General features: G+C 37.7%; 1 protein-coding gene across 5 annotated transcripts in view; it reads left to right on the top strand.

Annotated features, from left to right (window-relative positions):
- Positions 1-17520, top strand: part of MCTP2 (multiple C2 and transmembrane domain containing 2) — a gene marked incomplete at both ends in the record, with an annotated part of 197884 nt that extends 180364 nt beyond the window's left edge. For all 5 annotated transcript variants that reach the window (XM_079699877.1, XM_079699876.1, XM_079699875.1 and 2 more), the window contains 3 exons: positions 9267-9376; positions 15179-15276; positions 17452-17520. In XM_079699877.1, the coding sequence (XP_079556003.1) occupies positions 9267-9376; positions 15179-15276; positions 17452-17520 (277 nt within the window). The remainder of the gene's footprint in view (positions 1-9266; positions 9377-15178; positions 15277-17451) is intronic.
- Between the last annotated feature and the right edge of the window lie 945 nt (positions 17521-18465).

The following is an 18465-nucleotide window of genomic DNA, read 5'->3' as shown; positions in this document are numbered from 1 at the left end:
TGCGGGGGGAGGTCCTACATCCCAGGAAGGTTGTAGGAGAGAGAGAGAAACAAAGGAAAGTTCTGAAGAAGCAACAACTTATCAGCATCTCTGAGAATGAGAAGAGCTAGCTGGGCACAGAGTTGATGAATGGGGGCTTCAGTAGGTGGGCACCTTTGTGTAGAGGCTCAAAACCCAAGACTGTGCTAGATACAGGGAGATGGAGGGGCGTCAGTATGTCTGTGCCACTGGGGATGGACGTGGCAGAGCCTGGAGATGTGGCTGGTCATGCAGGGCCTTGAGTGGATGGAAAAGCAAATGAAAAAAATTGAGTGAGGGAGGTACTGGCAGCAAAGAAGATAAGAGGATGTGGAACGGGGGCAAGACTGAGGCAAGAAGGCCATGTCCTTTGGTAAAAGTATCTCCACGTTTGAATGTCTGTTAATAGACAAATGTAGCTGTTGTGCAGTTGATAATGGTCAAGGAACTGTGTCTGATGAGAAGAGGGCAGAGTGATTTAAACAGGCCCCCAACTCTACAGTGCTTTTGACAGCGGCTGTGCCCAACACAGCTGTGGTGGCCACGTCTGAGACGTATTTTCAGCCATGAACAGAGCACTATTCTACCCAGCTGCAACACAGGAAGGCACATGAGGCTCAACTCCTATTAATTCTTTGGCCATTCATTATTACAGTGACCTTAAAGTTCCCACTGGGCATTCAAGTACAACGTCATGTGTAACTCTGTTGGAATTCCATTGTAATTCAGCACATAAGGACCAGGAAAAACTTTTACCCCAACTTTTGGCAGCTAACAAATAAATAGACTTACATAAATCTCTCAGAGCAAGGCTTCCCTGCTACTGACAGCAAAGACCCTGATGATTTTGCATTTACATGGAGTGAACGGTATTTTCTTTTCTCTACATTCTCTAATTACCTTCTTTCATTGTATACATATTTCAAATGTATGCATGCATCAGGCTAACATTTGCTTAACATGTGGCATTTATATTATCCCAGGCAGCAGACAGGGTGGGTCAGAATACTGAGGTATCTTGTATGTCCTGTCATTATAGAGTGGTGGCTCCAACACTTGTGTCCTTGAGTGGTGAGGGAAATCTCCACAGAGGAGGTAATGAAATTAAGGTAGACCTAGGACAGGGGAGTCATCCCTACAAATGTTCCAGAGTAAGGCTTAGAAGGCACATTCCTAGGAATAAGAACTTCTTTGAAGTAATATTATGAAATACTAAGCAACGAAGATGAGAAAGCAGGATAAGTGAAGTTTGAATGATGGTGAGCATGTAGGGAATGATAGATTGATGGATCTTATATTTTATCTAAAGTAACATGTTTAAGGGACAGAGAATGAAGGCAGAAAGACCAAGGTTAGAACAGGAGGCCAGTTGTGAGGAGAGAGTTCACAAACTGGGGTGAAAACCATGCATGTATGAAGGAAAGCATCATGTGGGTAAATCATGAAAGAATGGTCTACAGGATTTTATGACCCTCGTTTCTGTTTCCATGGGTAGAAGAGTCAGAGGACTTCATTTTTCCATGCCTAGGAAATGAGGAAAATAATGACTTCGTTGACACAAAGGTCAACTAGTGGGGCACCCAGTTGGGAGAGGAACTCTAGGATGGAGTTTTACCCACCTTACTGGATGTGGTCACAATAATTTCTGGGTTTTGTTTTGAAATTTTGTCAAAGACATTCTTAGGATGTGTTAGTGAACCTGAAGAGTTGAATGAATGAATGGGGATTCCTTGGATTTTTTTCATTCATTGAAAGGTTTGAGTCAGGGATTCCGTATTTAGAATTTAGGGAGCTGCCAAGTCAGGAAGTCTGGGGATTTCTGTGAAAATATTTAACAAATTGTTTAATTTTGAGATGGAAAGCTTTGATTTATCAGAGTTCTTCAATCTTGGGCATTCTATGAAAGACAAGATACTCCATGGTAACTGGAGTGATGGTCTAGTAAGTTTTTGAGTGTTAGTGCCAGTATCTTTGAATTAAGTCCTCAGTCTTACAAGCAGGAATATTCAGTGGATTAAATGAGTAAAATGTGCCATCTTACATTTTCTGAAATGTCTACTATACAGACAGTGAGTGTAGGCTCTTGAGCCAACTCTCTAGATTCAGATCCCAGTTCTGCCACTTATACTGGCGTAAGTGATTGGGGCCAATTATTACCTTTTCTGACTCAAGTTCTCATCTGTAGAATGGGCATAATAATAATTCCTACTTCATAACATTCCTGGATGAATTAGTGCCTAAAAAGAGTTTAAACCAGTGGATGGCCTTTAGTAATCACGTAAAAATATTAACTATTATGAGTATTATTTTTGGTAAATTGCTTTGACCTTCTTTCTCTGTGTCTTAAATTTTTTAAAAACTGAAACATTTCAACATTTTACCACTAAAACTGTGGGTTGCCAAGAGAAAAATACATGACTTAAATGACTTGGCTTTTAGGAGGGCTAATCTGACAGCATGTGTACGAATGTGTCTGGTACGTATCTCCACTTTTAGCATCCAACACATAAACACACGTGACACACCATGCACTTGCACACAAGCAAACGATCATTGAGATCTTTATAAGGATTGCATTAATTGGGAAAAAATTGACATCTTGTTAAAATTTAAGTTTTCTAGCACATGAATGTAATATATTCCTTCATCTACTTAGATCATCATTAATTTATCTCAGTATTTGACAGTTTTATGTATAAAAATTTGATACATTTTTGTGAGATATAGTCTGAAGTATTTGATTGGTTTCATGCTATTTTAAAGGGTATCTTTTTTTTCAGATTTCCTCTCTACCTGTTTGCTACTGGGATATAAAAGTAAAATTAATATTCCTACATTGACTTTGAATCTATCAACCTTGATAAACTTAATTATCTTAATTTTTATGTAAAAATTATTGCTCTGGATGTTGTATTACATAAACATATCATCAGGAATAATTTTTTTTCTTTCTTACTTTTCAGTCCTTATACATTTTACTTTGTTTTCTTGCTTTATTGTACTGGCTAGTAGCTCCAGTACAGTGTTGAACACAATTGGTGTTGGTGAACATTGCTTTCTCATACATGATCTCAGAGAGAAAGCTTTCAACATTTTACCCTTAAGAATGTTGTTTTCTGTAGGTTTTTGTAAAGGTGCTTTATTAGCTTAAGGAATTTATTTCCCTTTTATTCCTAGTTTGCTGAGAGTTTTTATCGTGAATGTAGGTTGAGTTTTGTCAAACTTTTTGTCTGCATTCATTGAGATAACCTTATGGTTGTTTTTGTTTTCTCCTATTTTTGTTAATGTGGTATATTATTATGATTGATTTTCAAATATTAAACCAATCTTACATTTCTGGAATAAACTCGGCTTCATCATGCTATCCAATCTCTTTATATATGCTCGGATTTTATTTACAATTTTTTTGCCTAGAATTTTTGCAGCTGTGACCATCAGTGAGGTATGATATATAGTTTTCTGTTCTTGAAAATTCTTTATGGTGTGAAGGTTATTCTAGACTCATACAATAGGTGAGCAGTGTTCTCTCTTTACCATTATCTGGAAGAGTCTGTGTAAGCCTGGTGTAATTACTTTCTTTAAGATTTTATATAATTTTCTAGTGAAGTATCTGGGCCTGAGTTTTCTTTCAGGGAAGATTTTAATTAAATATTCAGTTTCTATAATATATGTAGAGATCTGTTCAGCTATTCTATCTCTTCTCATATCTGTTTCTGTAAGTTGTCATTTTCTAAGAGTTTTTCCATTTCATTTAAATTTTCTACTTTTTGACATGAAGTTGTTTATAAAATCCTCTTACTATCTTTGATGACAGTAGAATCTGTAGCATTGTTCACTTTTTTATGCTCAAAATTGTGTTTTCCCTTCTTTCTTCTTGACAGTCATTTATCAATTATGTTAGTCTTTGGCAAGAACCATCATTTGCCTTTGTTAATCTTCCCTGTTGCCTGTTTTCTTTTCCATTAATTACTACTCTTATTTTTATTACTTTCTTCCTTCTACTTTCTTTCAGATTAATTTATTATTCTTATTCTAACTCTTTAAGATGGATAACTAGATCATTTATTTTCAATCTTTCTGTTTTCCTAACGTAAGCATTTAAAGCGCTACAGTTTCCTAAATGCTTAGCTCCATGCCAAACATTTAGGCACTGATACTCATTATCAATTCACATTTAGTAAAAACTTTTTTCTAATTTCTATTTTTATTTCTTCCTTGCCAAGAAGTATATTGCTTAATTTCTAACAAATGGCCAACTTTTATAAATTTTTGAAAAGAAGGTTATTGAGTATATTATTTTATATATATTCATTGATTAAATTTGTTGATGGTGTTCAAATCTTTTATACTCATACTGGTATTTATTTTTGGTTCTTCTTGGATTAATTAAAAATGTGTGTTAAAACCTTCCACTGGGGTCATGGATTTGTCTACTCTTTGAAGTTTGATCAGGTTTTGCTTTCTATATTCTGAAGTTATGTTATTTGGTTTGTACATGTTAAAATTGTTGCATTTTCCTGTTGAATTGGATCATTAATCAGTAGAAAGTGACCGATTTTAAAAATTGGCCTTAATGTCTTGTTTAACTAATGATATGGCTATACCGTCTTCCTTTTAATGCTTTCTTCATAATACAAGTTTTCTATCACTTTCTTTCAACCTGTTTATATTTTAGATATCTCTCTTGTTTCTGAGAGTCACTGTCTTTTACTTGCAGCATGTAGTGCATGCAAATTTAATGTGGTTACTGATATACTTAGATTTAAATCTGTGGTTTTTATTGTGTCTTTTTTGCCCTTGCTCTGTTTTTTGGATTTTTTTCATTATTTTCTGTAATTTTCTTCTATTTTCCTCTCTATATAAGCACCCTTTTACCATTTTGTTGCTGTTGTTGTTGTTGTTACCCTAGAGTTTACAGCATGGCTTATTACCACAGTCTAATATTAATTGTTACTATTATCATCTTCCCAGTCAATTCAGTCAATTAATCTATGTTCCATGTCTCTTCTCTTTGACATCTTCTATCTTTTTGCTCTTTGTGATGCCTTCTAAGTACTTTCTTTGGACTATCTTGCACAACCTTATTTCCTCTGATATTTAAGATCCAGTTTAATCCATGCATGGGGGTCTTAACTTTAATCTCTGTATTTCTTTTTAAAGTTCTCCTTGCTTTGTTTTCAAATCTTCTTGGTAATTTTCATTATCTCTTCCTTGACTATATTTTTAAGGCTGTTTTATGACTTTTAAATTATTAAACATTATTATTTAACATTGTGTTTGCTTTCTGTATTTGAAGTCTTTTGTTTGGGATTTTGCTGTTACTTCTGCTGACTCTTACTCATGATGCTGTGTGTCCTTTTATATTTTGCAGTTTTAATTATGAACTCAATATGAACTCATATTCCTTGGATTTGTGTGTGTGTGAGGCATACTCGGATATCTGAGTTGATAGTGCATTTCCTTAGAATTATTGCTCAAGTCACTTTGGGGTGACTCAACCTGGGATCTCTTTTTTTAATTAAATTTTTTGCTGAGGCTTTTCAGAGTATACTGGTAGCATAAACTCAGATGATAAGTCCTGGCACTAGCATCGTGACACACAAGAGAGTTCTTTGCATCCACTTATGTATGGTGGATTTGTCCCTCCCTTCTTTTCCTCCCTTTTTTGTCTCTGTCTTTCTGTCTCTCTCAATTCATCCTTACCCTGAAAATGTAAGCTTTATGCCATGTTCTTCTACTTGAATCTTCCTTTGTGGAGGCCCTAGGCTTTATCTTCTGCCCCCCGTGCAGGTAACAGATGCAGAAGTTCAAAATTTCAATATTTGGCAGAAATTATTAGAGTGAAATTGACTTTGGAGGTTGGTAATCTCCAGAATTCTTGCAATATATTTTACACTCTGATGTTTTCTTATATTTATGTCAGCCTAATGGTGGCTTTCTCTTTTGTTTCAAGGTATTAAAAATTATTTAGCTATTATTTAACTTTTTTTAAAGGCAGGCTTGCTATTTTTAGAAAAGGAGCCATAATGTATATTTCTTTATAAAAAGTAGTTCCATGCATTTTCCATAGTTTTTATTATCTTCAAAATGCTACCTGATATAATTAGCTTTTTTCATATTTATGTCACTTTTGTGCAATAACAACAAGAAAAATGAGGCTAGGTAACACTTACTGAATAATTACTATGTGCCAGATATTGTTTTTAAGGGGTTTACATTTATTAATTCATTGAATCACCTCAGCATCTCTATAAAGTAGAAAGTCATTATTCCCACTTTACAGATGGGAAAATTAAAACACAGAGAAGTAGAGTACATTGCTTAAGCTCACCTAATGGAAAAGAGACGGGTCCATTGCTACCTACTTGTGGATTGGCATCCCTGGATGCCACTTACTATGTCTCTGCTTTAAAAATCAAAAACAGCAACAGCGAAAACAAAAATAGGGCACACAGATTGGTATTTGTTTTTACTTGTTTATTTCAGTTTTAATTTATTGATTTTATATTTTTATTTATTTTGATTATGTGATATACATCCATTATAAAAGTAATCAAACAGAAAGCTTCCCATTATTCTCTGTAGCTCCATCTTCCCTCTTTCTTTCCCTCTCCCCCCATCATATTGAGCTATCATTCACAGTTTGGAGTATATCCTCCAGAGGTTTTCTCAGTATGTGTGTGTGTGTATATATATATACATACTTACATATTTCTGAAACTTAGTTTTTCACTGTATCTAGCTTTGAGCCTCTGTGTTGAGGGCAAAGGTATTTGTGTGGGTGTTCTTTTCGTATTCTCATGGTTTTTTAAAGCTGTATTGTATTGCAGAGTGTAAATCTATTTAGTTTTTCCTCTTTATTTAGATAAGTTTAGATATTTATTTTATTTAGATATTATCTTATTGATGATACTGAAGCTATTTTCTTTTTTAACTACTGCAAACCATACTGCATCACACATTCATGTAGTATCCCTGCGTCCTTGTGCAAAGATATTTGCAGGTTAAATATCTTGCCCTGGCATAACAGGGGCAATTGTGGCATCCATAACATTTTCTCAAATATTGTGAGGTTGCCTACTAAAAAGTTCTACTACAAATTCTGCTATGGAAGAGAATAGTCAGGAATGGACCTACAAATATGTAGACATTTAAAATAACATAGAAAGCAGTATGATAAAGGAGTGGGGGAAATATTGATTATTCAAATTCTTGATGTCAAGTCACTTGACTAGGGGAAGTCTTTTACAAGAAATACCAAATCTAAAAATCAACAGGGAAAAAAATTGATGAATTTGGTCATGTAAAATACGTAATTTTTATCTTTAAAAAATTATAAACAAGATTTTTTTTTAAAGACAAGAAAGCAACAAACTGGGAAAATGTTTGCAACAAATATGACAAAGGACTGATTTCTTTAGTATCCAATGAGATTTTATTTGAGGAAAACATCAAGGGGGGGGATAGACAAATAGTAACTTCTTTCCTTTTTTGTGTGTGTGTGAGTTTTTACAATGTGCTAGAAGCAGAGTTAACTTTTTTTTTTTTTGGAAACAAAACTTAAGATAAAAATTTAATATGAAAACTAAGCTAACCATCTTTCACGTGTTACCAGAGCTATTGTAAATGCAAGTACCTGTTTAATTCTAGCAAAACTCTATGCTGTAGGTACTATTATTATTCCCATTCTTTAAAGGAGAAATTATTGTTCAGATTGATTGAAACACTTTCCTCTAGTCACTCAACTTTTAGAGGTAGAGCTGGAACTCAAACCCATGTCAGTTTGCTTATAAAATCAATTTTCTTAAGCACTTCGCTAAATAGTTGCCTCTGGCAAGGAAATAAGCTGAATATCACTAAGAAACACATTAAAATGACCTACAGTCATATTAAAATGCATTCACCTTTGCTTATAATTTAAAGAAGTGAGACATTAAATATACACACATGTGTACATAATATTGTATCTCTCCATAGGCAAAGATTTAAAATATTAATAACAATTTTTAACAAGAGGTTGAGGTATAACTGGATTGCTCTTATATTTCTAAAGTTGTTATTGAAATATAGTTAATTTACAGTGTTGTGTATATATGTGTGTGTGTGTGTGTATATATATATATATATATATATATATATATATATATATATTCTTTTTCAGATTCTTTTCCACTATAGGTTATTATGAGATACTGAGTATAGTTCCCTGTGTTATAGAGTAGGTCCTTGTTGAACTATTTTATATATAGTAGTGTGTATATGTTAACACCAAACTCCTAATTTCAGGCTTGATTTGCTCATCTGTAAAAGGGGGATAATCCTTACTTGTGAGCATTACAATCTAAATATATAAAAAAAATCTTAGGACAGTGGCACATATTAAATACCCAATAACTATTATAAGCTGCTCTCCCCAAATCCCCTAACACCCACCCCACCAAAAAAAAAAAAGACAACAGAAATAAATCTTTCATCTCAGTGAAGATGAAGGCCCAGAAGGAGAAATGCCCCAGACGCTCATGAGCTCTCATCAGGGCACTGGATTTAATGATCACTTTCTAGGATTGTGCAAGGGTTTCCATAGTACATTCAGTTCTACATGCCATATTCTAGATCTCAAGTCAAAGCAGGCAGTAGATAGAACAAAAGTAGCCAAGGGCCTTGTGAAAATAATGTACGGCAACATTCCCTACATTGCCTTGGGTTGGTGGTGTAATGGTTTATAGCCAGATGCTCCCCAGCCCATTTCAGGGCATTATGAACCTTCTGGAGTCAGTGAGTCTGGAAACTCTAAATATATTAGAAAAATGCAAAAGCACTGTACTAATATCCTCCCTTTTCTCAATATTTACTGGCAACCATGTATTAATTGAGAGAGAAATATTGACTTTGAAGTGACCTAACTCACCTTTCATTTTGAAGCTCTGCATGCACAGAGCCACATAACAGTATTGCAGTGTTTAATCACTTCTGAGAGCCAAAGTCTTCTCTTCAGTACTGTCGGTTCCAGGAAGGCAAAGTCACCAAGACTCTGACAAGCCGAATGGCAATTGGTCTTGTGACTTTCTCCTCAAGAATGTTTTTCTACTGCCCAATCAGTTTGGCAGACTTTTATCTCCAAGTTTTGAGAAGAAACATTTCCAATAGACCTTTTTCATGTGTATAAACTAAGAAGTAAACATGGCAAAATGAATCTACAGCTGTTCTTGAGCATCAGAGAAAATGACATGTATGTGGTTTGTCTACAGCACATTTAACTGGACGGTCCCATTCCTTTCCTTCCTGGCCTGTTTGATACTGGCAGTTGCCACCATCACTTTGTATTTCATTCCACTGCGGTACATCATTTTAATCTGGGGTAAGTTTGGCACGGTCCTTTTGCTAGCAATCAATTCCAGGTAAGAACCAATTACTCATTTTTAAAGTGTGGCTATAAACTTTAAATGTGCTCTTGTTGGCAATTAAACATGAGATTAAGAAAAGTATTTGGGGAACAAAAACTTCCAGGACCTCCCTGAAAAGGCCAGTTACATGAATGATTAGCATAGATATTTATAGGCCTCTTGCATAATTGCAATCAAATAAAAATGTGATTGTGTATGCTATTTCCCTTTGGGCTTTCAGAGTCATAAATACTCTTGAATAATATACTGCTGTGGCCCAGTAACTTTCAGGAAACACTGTTTTTCAGAGTGAGCAAACACCTGCATCTTGCCCTTTATATTATGTAAAAGTAGATCTAGCCACACTGCTAGCCTGCTCCTGACACTTTATCTCCCCTGGAAGGAAAAAATAACCTAACCCAATACTTAAATCCAGAAGCAGTGAGGTGAAAGGGAGGGACCCTCAGTGACTACCTAACCAGTGCCTGAAAGGAAAGAAAAAGCTATTATTTACCAGGGGAAATGGTGAGCCTATGTAAAGTTTAGGTGCTTTTAAAAAAAGTAGAAACAAAAATAGCAAACTGGAAATAAATTTCAGGACTTGATTTACTACTCAAGCTAGCAATTGGAAAAATTACAAGCAACTTTGTGAATATTTGTGTCTGTTGCTGGGTGGGCGCTGGGTTGATATAAGGAGAGTGCATTGCAGTTAATTAATTGGAGAAGCAATCAACCCTTTTCTGGAAGAATCTATCAATTCTGGTTTTCCATTGCTCAGCTCCTGTGACCACTGCTCAGTTCTTAACCATAGCTCCTTCTAGGGATCTTCAGATGTTAAGAGAGGTTCAGAGAGGTTCCAAATGTAGGTGACTGTGTTGAGATGCATTCATCTGTAAGCAAAAGCTGAAAGCCTGCAAATGCCAGGGTGAGGGGGAGCTATAATATTTCTAAAACCATTAAATGTAGACTATTTCCAAAGAGAACCCAGGCAGAATCCTGCTGATGAGGAAGGCCAAACCTAGACATTCAGAAATGGGAAAAGTCATGGGAAAAATGGAATAACTCATAACATTTCAGAAATAGAATGATTTTGAGAGAGCATAAGCCATTCATAATCCATTCTCTATTATCAGGAGATGAAAGTCCTATTACATAAAGTCTCTCTCCTTTGTAACAAGCCCTAGAAAAGGAAAAGATATTCTAACTCCCTCTTCAGGTGTCCATTTTAATACTTGATGACTCTTACTCTCGGAGAAAGTCGTCTCATATCCATGCTTAGTTTTTGTTTGTTTTTCTGTTGTGTTTTTCAGTTTCAGCACATTGGCCCATATTTGACCTTTAGGAAGGAGAGCATGGAGCTTTTCAGGGGCCCATTGATCAAGAAAGAATACATATTTTATAAAAGCATTTCCCTGAATACTCATATACTGAATGTTATCTGTATAGATTGAATAATCTCATTCTTTCTTGTTTTTCGTTGTGTTAGTTTCTCAATCCATTTGCTGATCACATTTAAAACACAGATCTTAAAACTGTTGTCTGACCCGAACAAGAACTTGATCCAGAATTACAACCATTTGGCCAGTGTTTTGCTCTTTTTTAAGTTGGTGTGAGTTGACGGTCAGCTTGTTAAACACTATTGCACATGATTTCTTCATCCTTCTGGTATATACTTGATTTGCTTTTCTGCATCTCTCCCTCCAGAAAGAAGACTATACTATGTTTCTTCCTTAGCTTGTCAGTATTGGGATTCCAATCCATCTTTCAATTTACCCCACATCCCTTTGACTTCTGGTCTTATCCTCCAAGTTCTTGGCAGCTTTTCAACACCAACTTTTTGCATCTACTTAATGAGACATTGTTCTATTTATTGTTCAGCTTATGGATGAAATTATGAAATAGCATGGAGTTTAAGATGCTCTCCTGGATGAAAATAACCCTTTGATCTTTATGTTCTGTGTCTCATTCTTTAGTTTTATGTTCTAGACAGAGGTTTATAGTTTATTGATGAGCTTACCGTAGATAAGCCTTGACTTATCACATGATCTGTTGCCTCTTCTCATCATGTAAAACCTGCCATACCATCATGGAATATATTCTGCCATTCTGTTAGGACTTATTCTTTTCCAAAACAAGTTAGTTATTAGCTAGCACAGATCCAGGACTTTCCTTTGCACATCTCTTACATGATCGTATTCTTGGTAGAGAATTTATCATGTAGAAGAAGACAACTTTATACATCTTAAATTTCTAGTTTTCCTTTTAACCTTATTAAACATCAAAAGACTATTTCTTATCCTAAGTTACTTACTCATTTTCATTGAGTCCTGAAGTGGTAGATAAGATTCTTAAATTTTTGTTTGCAATGTTTTTTAACCTTTTGGAGCAAAATTTTTTAACTCTGTGTTCTGTATTTCCCTATTCTTTACATCCAAATAACATTTTTGTATAAGTATTTATTAAGTAGCACAATTATTTAACATAAGTCTATGAAAGCAGCCTAATTTCATGATGGCTGTGGGGAATATTCCTTGACTCACCAACTTTATTGTAAGGTTTTAAACAGTGAGATACTTTCTTTCCTCTTTAACTGTATAATTCCTAGTGCAGCTACATATAGGTAGTAGATCTTTAGTGGGTACTTGGCAAATATTTTATGAGTGGATGAGTCTGCAAGTTTAATACCTGTGATCTACATAGATGGCATTTTTTGAGCTCACCACCTCTCTTATTTGGGAGTGTAATTATGAAAATTAAGTTAGAAGTGGTTTAAGAGGGATGTCTGGAATTTTCTCTAGAAAACTGTATCTACTGAATTTCGGTCATTTGTTTGTTGTATGTGTTTCTAGAAGACAAGGTACCTTTGAGGATTAGATCCCATGGAGGTTTTCTGTACCTTTTGAGAGGTTTCCCATATTCTTTCCATTCTGTTCTTCATCATAGATGCTCTAATTATACTTTTTCAGTTCTGATCTTAGCCACTTCTGATTTCCCAGGTAGATTACAAACTCCAAGCCAGATTTTGAGCTGCTTGAAAGAAACTGTGACTTATTTAACTTTGTTCCTCCATTTGATAGTGCAATATATATCACATGGAAGACACTTAGTGTTTGATACAGGAGCAAGCAAGGACCCTCTGCCCCACCTCGCCCATCCCCACCAGTATTTTGCAGTTAGGGCTACATGCCAGTCACTCATAAAATGTTCTAATTCAGTTTCAAGTGTCTATTCCCTAGTGACCATATGTGCAAAGCAGCCATGTGATTTTTCCTCTCTCTTTCTCCGACTGATTTATTTTTTTAACCAGAGGGCTCATTCCAATCCACTGATCTATTCCATCTATCATCATTAAATGATACTGTCTTTCCCAAATGTTAATCCCTTGGTATTTAAATCCCACTTTCTTTCTTCATCTAAAAAAAAAAAACAGATAAAAATTCACAGCAGATATGCTCTATCTGTATTGTTTAGGTTAAAAAATCTAAAGGTACATCTAGCATGCTACTGGAGAAACCCACAACTTCCAAATTTGGTATATAGTCACATACCTGCCAGTATAAAGACTCTTCCATCACCGCCTGCTTTGTTTTCTTGGCTTATTGACATCTACAGTAATGATGGTAGCTCCCTTCATTGTGGTGGAATTTCAGATTATAGAATCCTCTTGCCTTTGTTGTCCAATGTGATTATCCCTTCAACCCAAGGAACTATATAATATAGGTCTTTATTATTCAAATTTTAATATAAGAAATCTAAGGCTCAGGGAGGTTAAGTAATTTGTCTGAAACTACAGCTAATAATCCATGGTGAGGCCAGAACTGGAACCCAGCTATTCTTGTTCCCAAACCCTTGTTCCTTGCCCAGTTGCCCTTTAAAGATGACCACGGGCTCTATGATCCCCTCTTGACACTTGGTTTTACACGGTAGATAATATGGTGGAATTACTGACATTTGAGCCCGTGACATCTTAAAAAAACAAGGTGTGCTTTTGAAGCACACAATCTGAGTTCCTTATAATTTTTATTCTAACAAAGTTTTTCAAACATAGACTGTCGGAGTGTTTTGTGGACTTCTTCTGCCCTTATTGGTGCATTTGAGCTACTGGGCAGGTTTATAATCTTCTCAGTGACTAAGAATGCAGTGTTTTGATCGGCTGTGATATTATCCCTGCCTGGCTGTTCGTTGTAAAGACTCCAGATGTGCACACTATATATAATTAACAATAGAAGATATATCTTTCCTCAATACATCTTTGTCTCCCTTCATCATTTTGCCTTGTCTGTTTTCTCTTGCCAGAAAGCCCATGCTACAAGTAAATGTCTTTAGAATAACACAGTGGAGAGTATTTTAAAGGAACACTGGGGGAAATTTTAGCTAGAAACATGAAGCTGCCTGTGGAGGTAGAGGGAAGAAAGGCATAAAGTGGCTTTGACTTGAGAAAAAGTGGGCTATTTGCAGGAAGTCTTCCCCAGCCCAGTCAACAAGCACCCTTGACTTATGAACATGGCCAGCTCCTCTTTGCCAAGCAAATGTGAACCCGACCCTCTCTAAAGAAACTACCAGGAGTTTGGCATTGCGTCAGGTGTAATGGCATGCCGAAAGTCCAGTTCTTAGATGAAGGCAAAATAATATTTAATGAGAGAAGAAAAAACATCAAACCTCTTCTCTGTTGTGGACTATTGAACAGGTAAATGTTACCTTGCCTTCAGAGTAAGAACCAGTCAGGGTACCACCAACGTGAACATTCATTCAGCATCATGGAGATTGACAAGGACTTCAGATATGGTCCTTAATAAACAAGCGCTCTGTGGGCAAACTTCAGAAGGCCACCTTCTGCTTCTAAGACTCGGCACAAAGGGTTGACATTTAGTGAAAAGACCACATTTATAAGCTCTGGCTACAGGCACACCTCCAAGAAGTTCCTAGGAGCAGAGTAGGAGACAAAAGCTGGTGGAGGGGCGCCTCCCTCTGAAGAGGGAACCGTGGGCAGAGCTTGTCCTGGATGTGCCCACGTGCCCAGGGTGCCTCCACCAGGACAACTTAAACGTCACACCCCCTTCTAATTACCGTTGTCCTAAATCAGTACCGACTTCATGGCCTAGCCAAACCCTCGCACCAGTGCCACGTTCCATAAATTAAGCTAGCAACCACAGTAAGATAATTTTCCAATAATAACTTTTCACAGTTTCCTGCAGCATCAAAGTAAAATCAACATGTCAAGTTCTGTTCTGCAGTGAGAGAAGAGAAACGTGTGAAAATGAGTTGGACGGGGTGGGGGGGTGGGAGATAGATTTCTTGTGGGTTCTTTTTAACAACAGAAAAACAACTCCCACCCTCCACCTCCCACTGCTAGGTTTGGTCCAGAGCTCCCAAGCAGAGACTTGTTTGGGCTAGTGAAGGCCTTTTCCCATCTGGGACATTCATTTTCCTAGCAGAGGAGGCTGTTAATCAGTGTCGTCCAAAAAACCAGTGAGCTCCACAGTTTTAGTGTGTGTTTCTGCCGCCCTGCTGATGGGATTGTAATGGGATTTTCACAGCTGAAGAAGGCAAAACCCCTCTCCAATGATCCCCCTTTCCTTCCTCCAAGAAAAGACATTTGTGAATGATTCCACATGACGGCAACGTGTGCATGACTTAAGGTCCAGTAATTGTTTTCACACTAATTTTTACTTGTGATTGCTTCCCCTCACCCAGTCAGGTGAGTTTTTAAAGATAGATAGATGGATAGAGAGACATCAACAGACAGACAGAGATCTCCCGATATTTCTGTTTTTCAGGCATAAATAAATTTACTAAGAAGCTTCGAAATCCCTACGCCATCGACAATAATGAGCTACTAGACTTCCTCTCCAGAGTACCGTCTGATGTTCAAAAGGTATGTAATGAACGCTCACCCCCAACAGGGGCCCCGACCCCGAAGTCTGGCCTGCCCCAGAGCCAGAGGAGCACAAGGCTGTGCTTGTGTGAGTTATTGAGATAACGAATCAGAAAATCCTTAAAGAGGCCTGCCTTGCAAGGAGGTGGCAAGAAAACCTTTGTCCAGAAGCATGAGATGATTGGGGAAAATTATCCTGAAAAAGAGCTACTTAAGAATGATCTGGAACTCACACTGTGAGGCTGTAGTGTAGTGAGGTTTGTCCCTTTTCTGACCGTTTGCCTTCCCAAAGAGGATAAGATGGGCTCAGCGAGTAGGAGAGCATGAGATCCAGAGCCGGAGGAAGCTTGCTTATTTTCCTCCTCTTCCGGATGGCAGGCATTCTACGGGAAGTAGGGGGCAAGAGGATTACTCTTTTGATTCTTTTTTGCCCTGATTATCTCCTAGGCTACCCTCCTATCCCTTTCCCTTTGAAGACTTAAAGATGCTGAGGGCAAAGCCCCCACTTACTCTAATACACATAGAGGCAGAGACAGCATGCAATAATTTGAGATCAGTCAGAAGTATTATTCACAGGTAATGGTCACTTAGTCCAGCAGAGTCCCTTTTCTTTGGATACACAGAGGTTAACCAAGGCAACAATACCGCAAAGTCCATAGAACAGCCTAATTCAGGCCCCTGCAGATCAGACTGCTATAAATCCAGAGGCAGGAGGTCAGGCAAAGACCTCTCTAATGGAGAAGAGAAATCATAGAATAGGTAGATGGGGAGACCGTTGCATGAAATGCCATCATGACGATCAAAGACACAATCTTTTATTGTCTGAGAGAATCCCAAATCAAGTATCAATTTCTAGGCCACTGTACCGTAATTCATTTCCCAGCAGCTCCGGGTGGATTGCAGAGACGTAAGGCTGAAAGGCCCCAGAGTGTTTCTTTCCCCTTCATTCCCACTTATAGAGATTAAAAAAGACCTTGTGATGCTTTATCTTTTAACCTTCATTTAATGATATAATTATCTATTAAAATGCATTCTATAAATATGAATTTCCTTGTCAACATTGCATTGCATGATTGTAAAATGGTAACTTGGCCCCTGTTTGTTTGGCCTTGAAGATTGGCAGGCGTGTCATCCCTTAGGGGACCTTCACAAGACACTCTAAAGAAAGCATGCTTTTTTCACGTATCTGCTTTCCACCAAGTGTAGCTCAGTTTATGTGATGGGGTAGGATGTCCTTGGGGAGTTTGGCACAAATACTCAAAATACTGAGCACATGTGGTCTGTAATACAATACTTTAAATAAAGCCATTCCACCATCAGCCTATCAAAGCCCACACACCAAAGCAATACGACTGCAACATACCATCACTTGAGTCACAATGTGAGTTTGTGCCTGCATCCTTGAAGAATGGAAATTCCCATCAAGCCCCCACTAAGGAGTATCTGTGCACAGTTTGGGCACCAGCCCTGAGCGAGGTCATCCAGTTGGATCTGGCGTGAATACAGAGGGACACAACAAAAGAGCATTTGAGGAAGATGTACAGTAAGCTAGTAAGATCTCCGTGTATCTCCAAGAGCACTTGCTAATAACACAGTAGACAGTTTGCCACTGGGGACTCCCCACGTGCTCATATTTGTCACAGATGTTTTAGCCATTACATTGTAAATGAAATTCATTTATAAGAGAAATCTTTATTAGTCTGGGGCCAGCATTACTTTCAACATTTCTCCCCCCTCTGGCAAAAGAAATGTATGTAATTGGCAGAGATTTTTTCCCCAAGATTTTAGATATTTCTAAATGAATAATTCTTAGTAAGTTGCTGTATCATATACTAAGATAAACATTCCCAGGAGGCTGTTACTAAGCTCTTTTCTGGTTGAACACGGGCATACACAGAGCTAAAACCATCTAGCAGTGCCGAGAGCAGGTAGAAACCCAGAAACCCATGCATCTCATTAGAAAAATCTGCTTTTAATATTTTGGTTTCAAGAAATGATGCATGACTCTTCAAATCCTTCCTGCAATTAATCCCTCCATGTTCCTGTGTTTAGAAAATGATTCATTACCTTTGAACCTTCCTTCCTTTGCCTTGGTGTGTCCTCGGGGAGCCATTAGCACACTGTGGTGAGCTAGGGTTACCTAACTGCCAGCGTCACGTCTGTCTGTTTTCACAGGTGCAGTATGCAGAGTTGAAGCCCGGCAGCAGCCAGAGCCCCCTTCGGAAGAAGCGCAGTGCACTCTAGGACACACACCGACTTTGGACGCCAGCACGCGATTCCGTGTTGGGTTGATAAGACCAATATTCTCTCTCTTTCAGTGGTATCCGTTGTGTCAGTCTGAAATGCGTGCTATGTGGAACCCTGTCTGTATCTTCCCCCTTCTTCGTGGCACAGATGCACGCACATGTGTGTGCATCCATGTGCAGGGGTGTCCTGGTTGCATCTTGAGTCAGCCCAGCAAAAGGGAAAAACCCAGAGATGGTAAAAGACTAACATCCCTTCTCAAGTAGGAGATAAAGCAAGGCTTCCATGGGTCTGAGCACCCTCCTTGAGAACAGCCAGGAGGCCACTTGGATTCGAGCATGACTTCGAACTCGTTTTCACACATCTGACAGATTCTCATTAAGATTCAGTTATTTTCACTCCCCACCCCTACACTCCTTTCAGATGATTGTTCATGAGTCCATTTTTTTCTCTGAGTTAACAAGTCCTTGATAGATAGTCACCGTCCACCCAAATAATATATATTATAAATAGATTTTTAAAAATAATTACCAGGATTAGCCCAATTCTTTAGGGATCTTTCAGCCGTAATTACCAAAGACCTATATGTAAAATTTCAGTAAGCTCCTTGGTGCTGGATGCCAGCCTGCATCATGGTCCGTTGCTGGCAATGGATGCCCCAGGAAGGCCCCAAGGGATCATTCACCCAAAACCTGAAGGTTTCATGAAAGTATGTGGTTGCCTCAAATAGCCATTTCTTCTGACTTGACTTTTTGCTTATCTCCCAAATAAAATCTCGATATTATAGCTTGAGAAAGAGGGGGAGGGGAATGAATGAATGAATTCTGAGAAGTGTTTTGAAAGATAAAGGCTGAGCAGCAAGGGACCAATGTATGTGGCTGCTTATCTGATTGTCATACTCCCTTCATTTGCCTGCGTTTTTAAGAAAGTAAAAATGCTGTAGCA

Source organism: Hyperoodon ampullatus (assembly GCF_949752795.1).
Source record: "Hyperoodon ampullatus genome assembly, chromosome: 3".
NCBI classification, from domain to species: Eukaryota; Metazoa; Chordata; class Mammalia; order Artiodactyla; family Ziphiidae; genus Hyperoodon; species Hyperoodon ampullatus.
The sequence above is the reverse complement of the archived record's forward strand: the minus strand, read 5'-3'. Positions and strand labels throughout refer to the sequence as shown.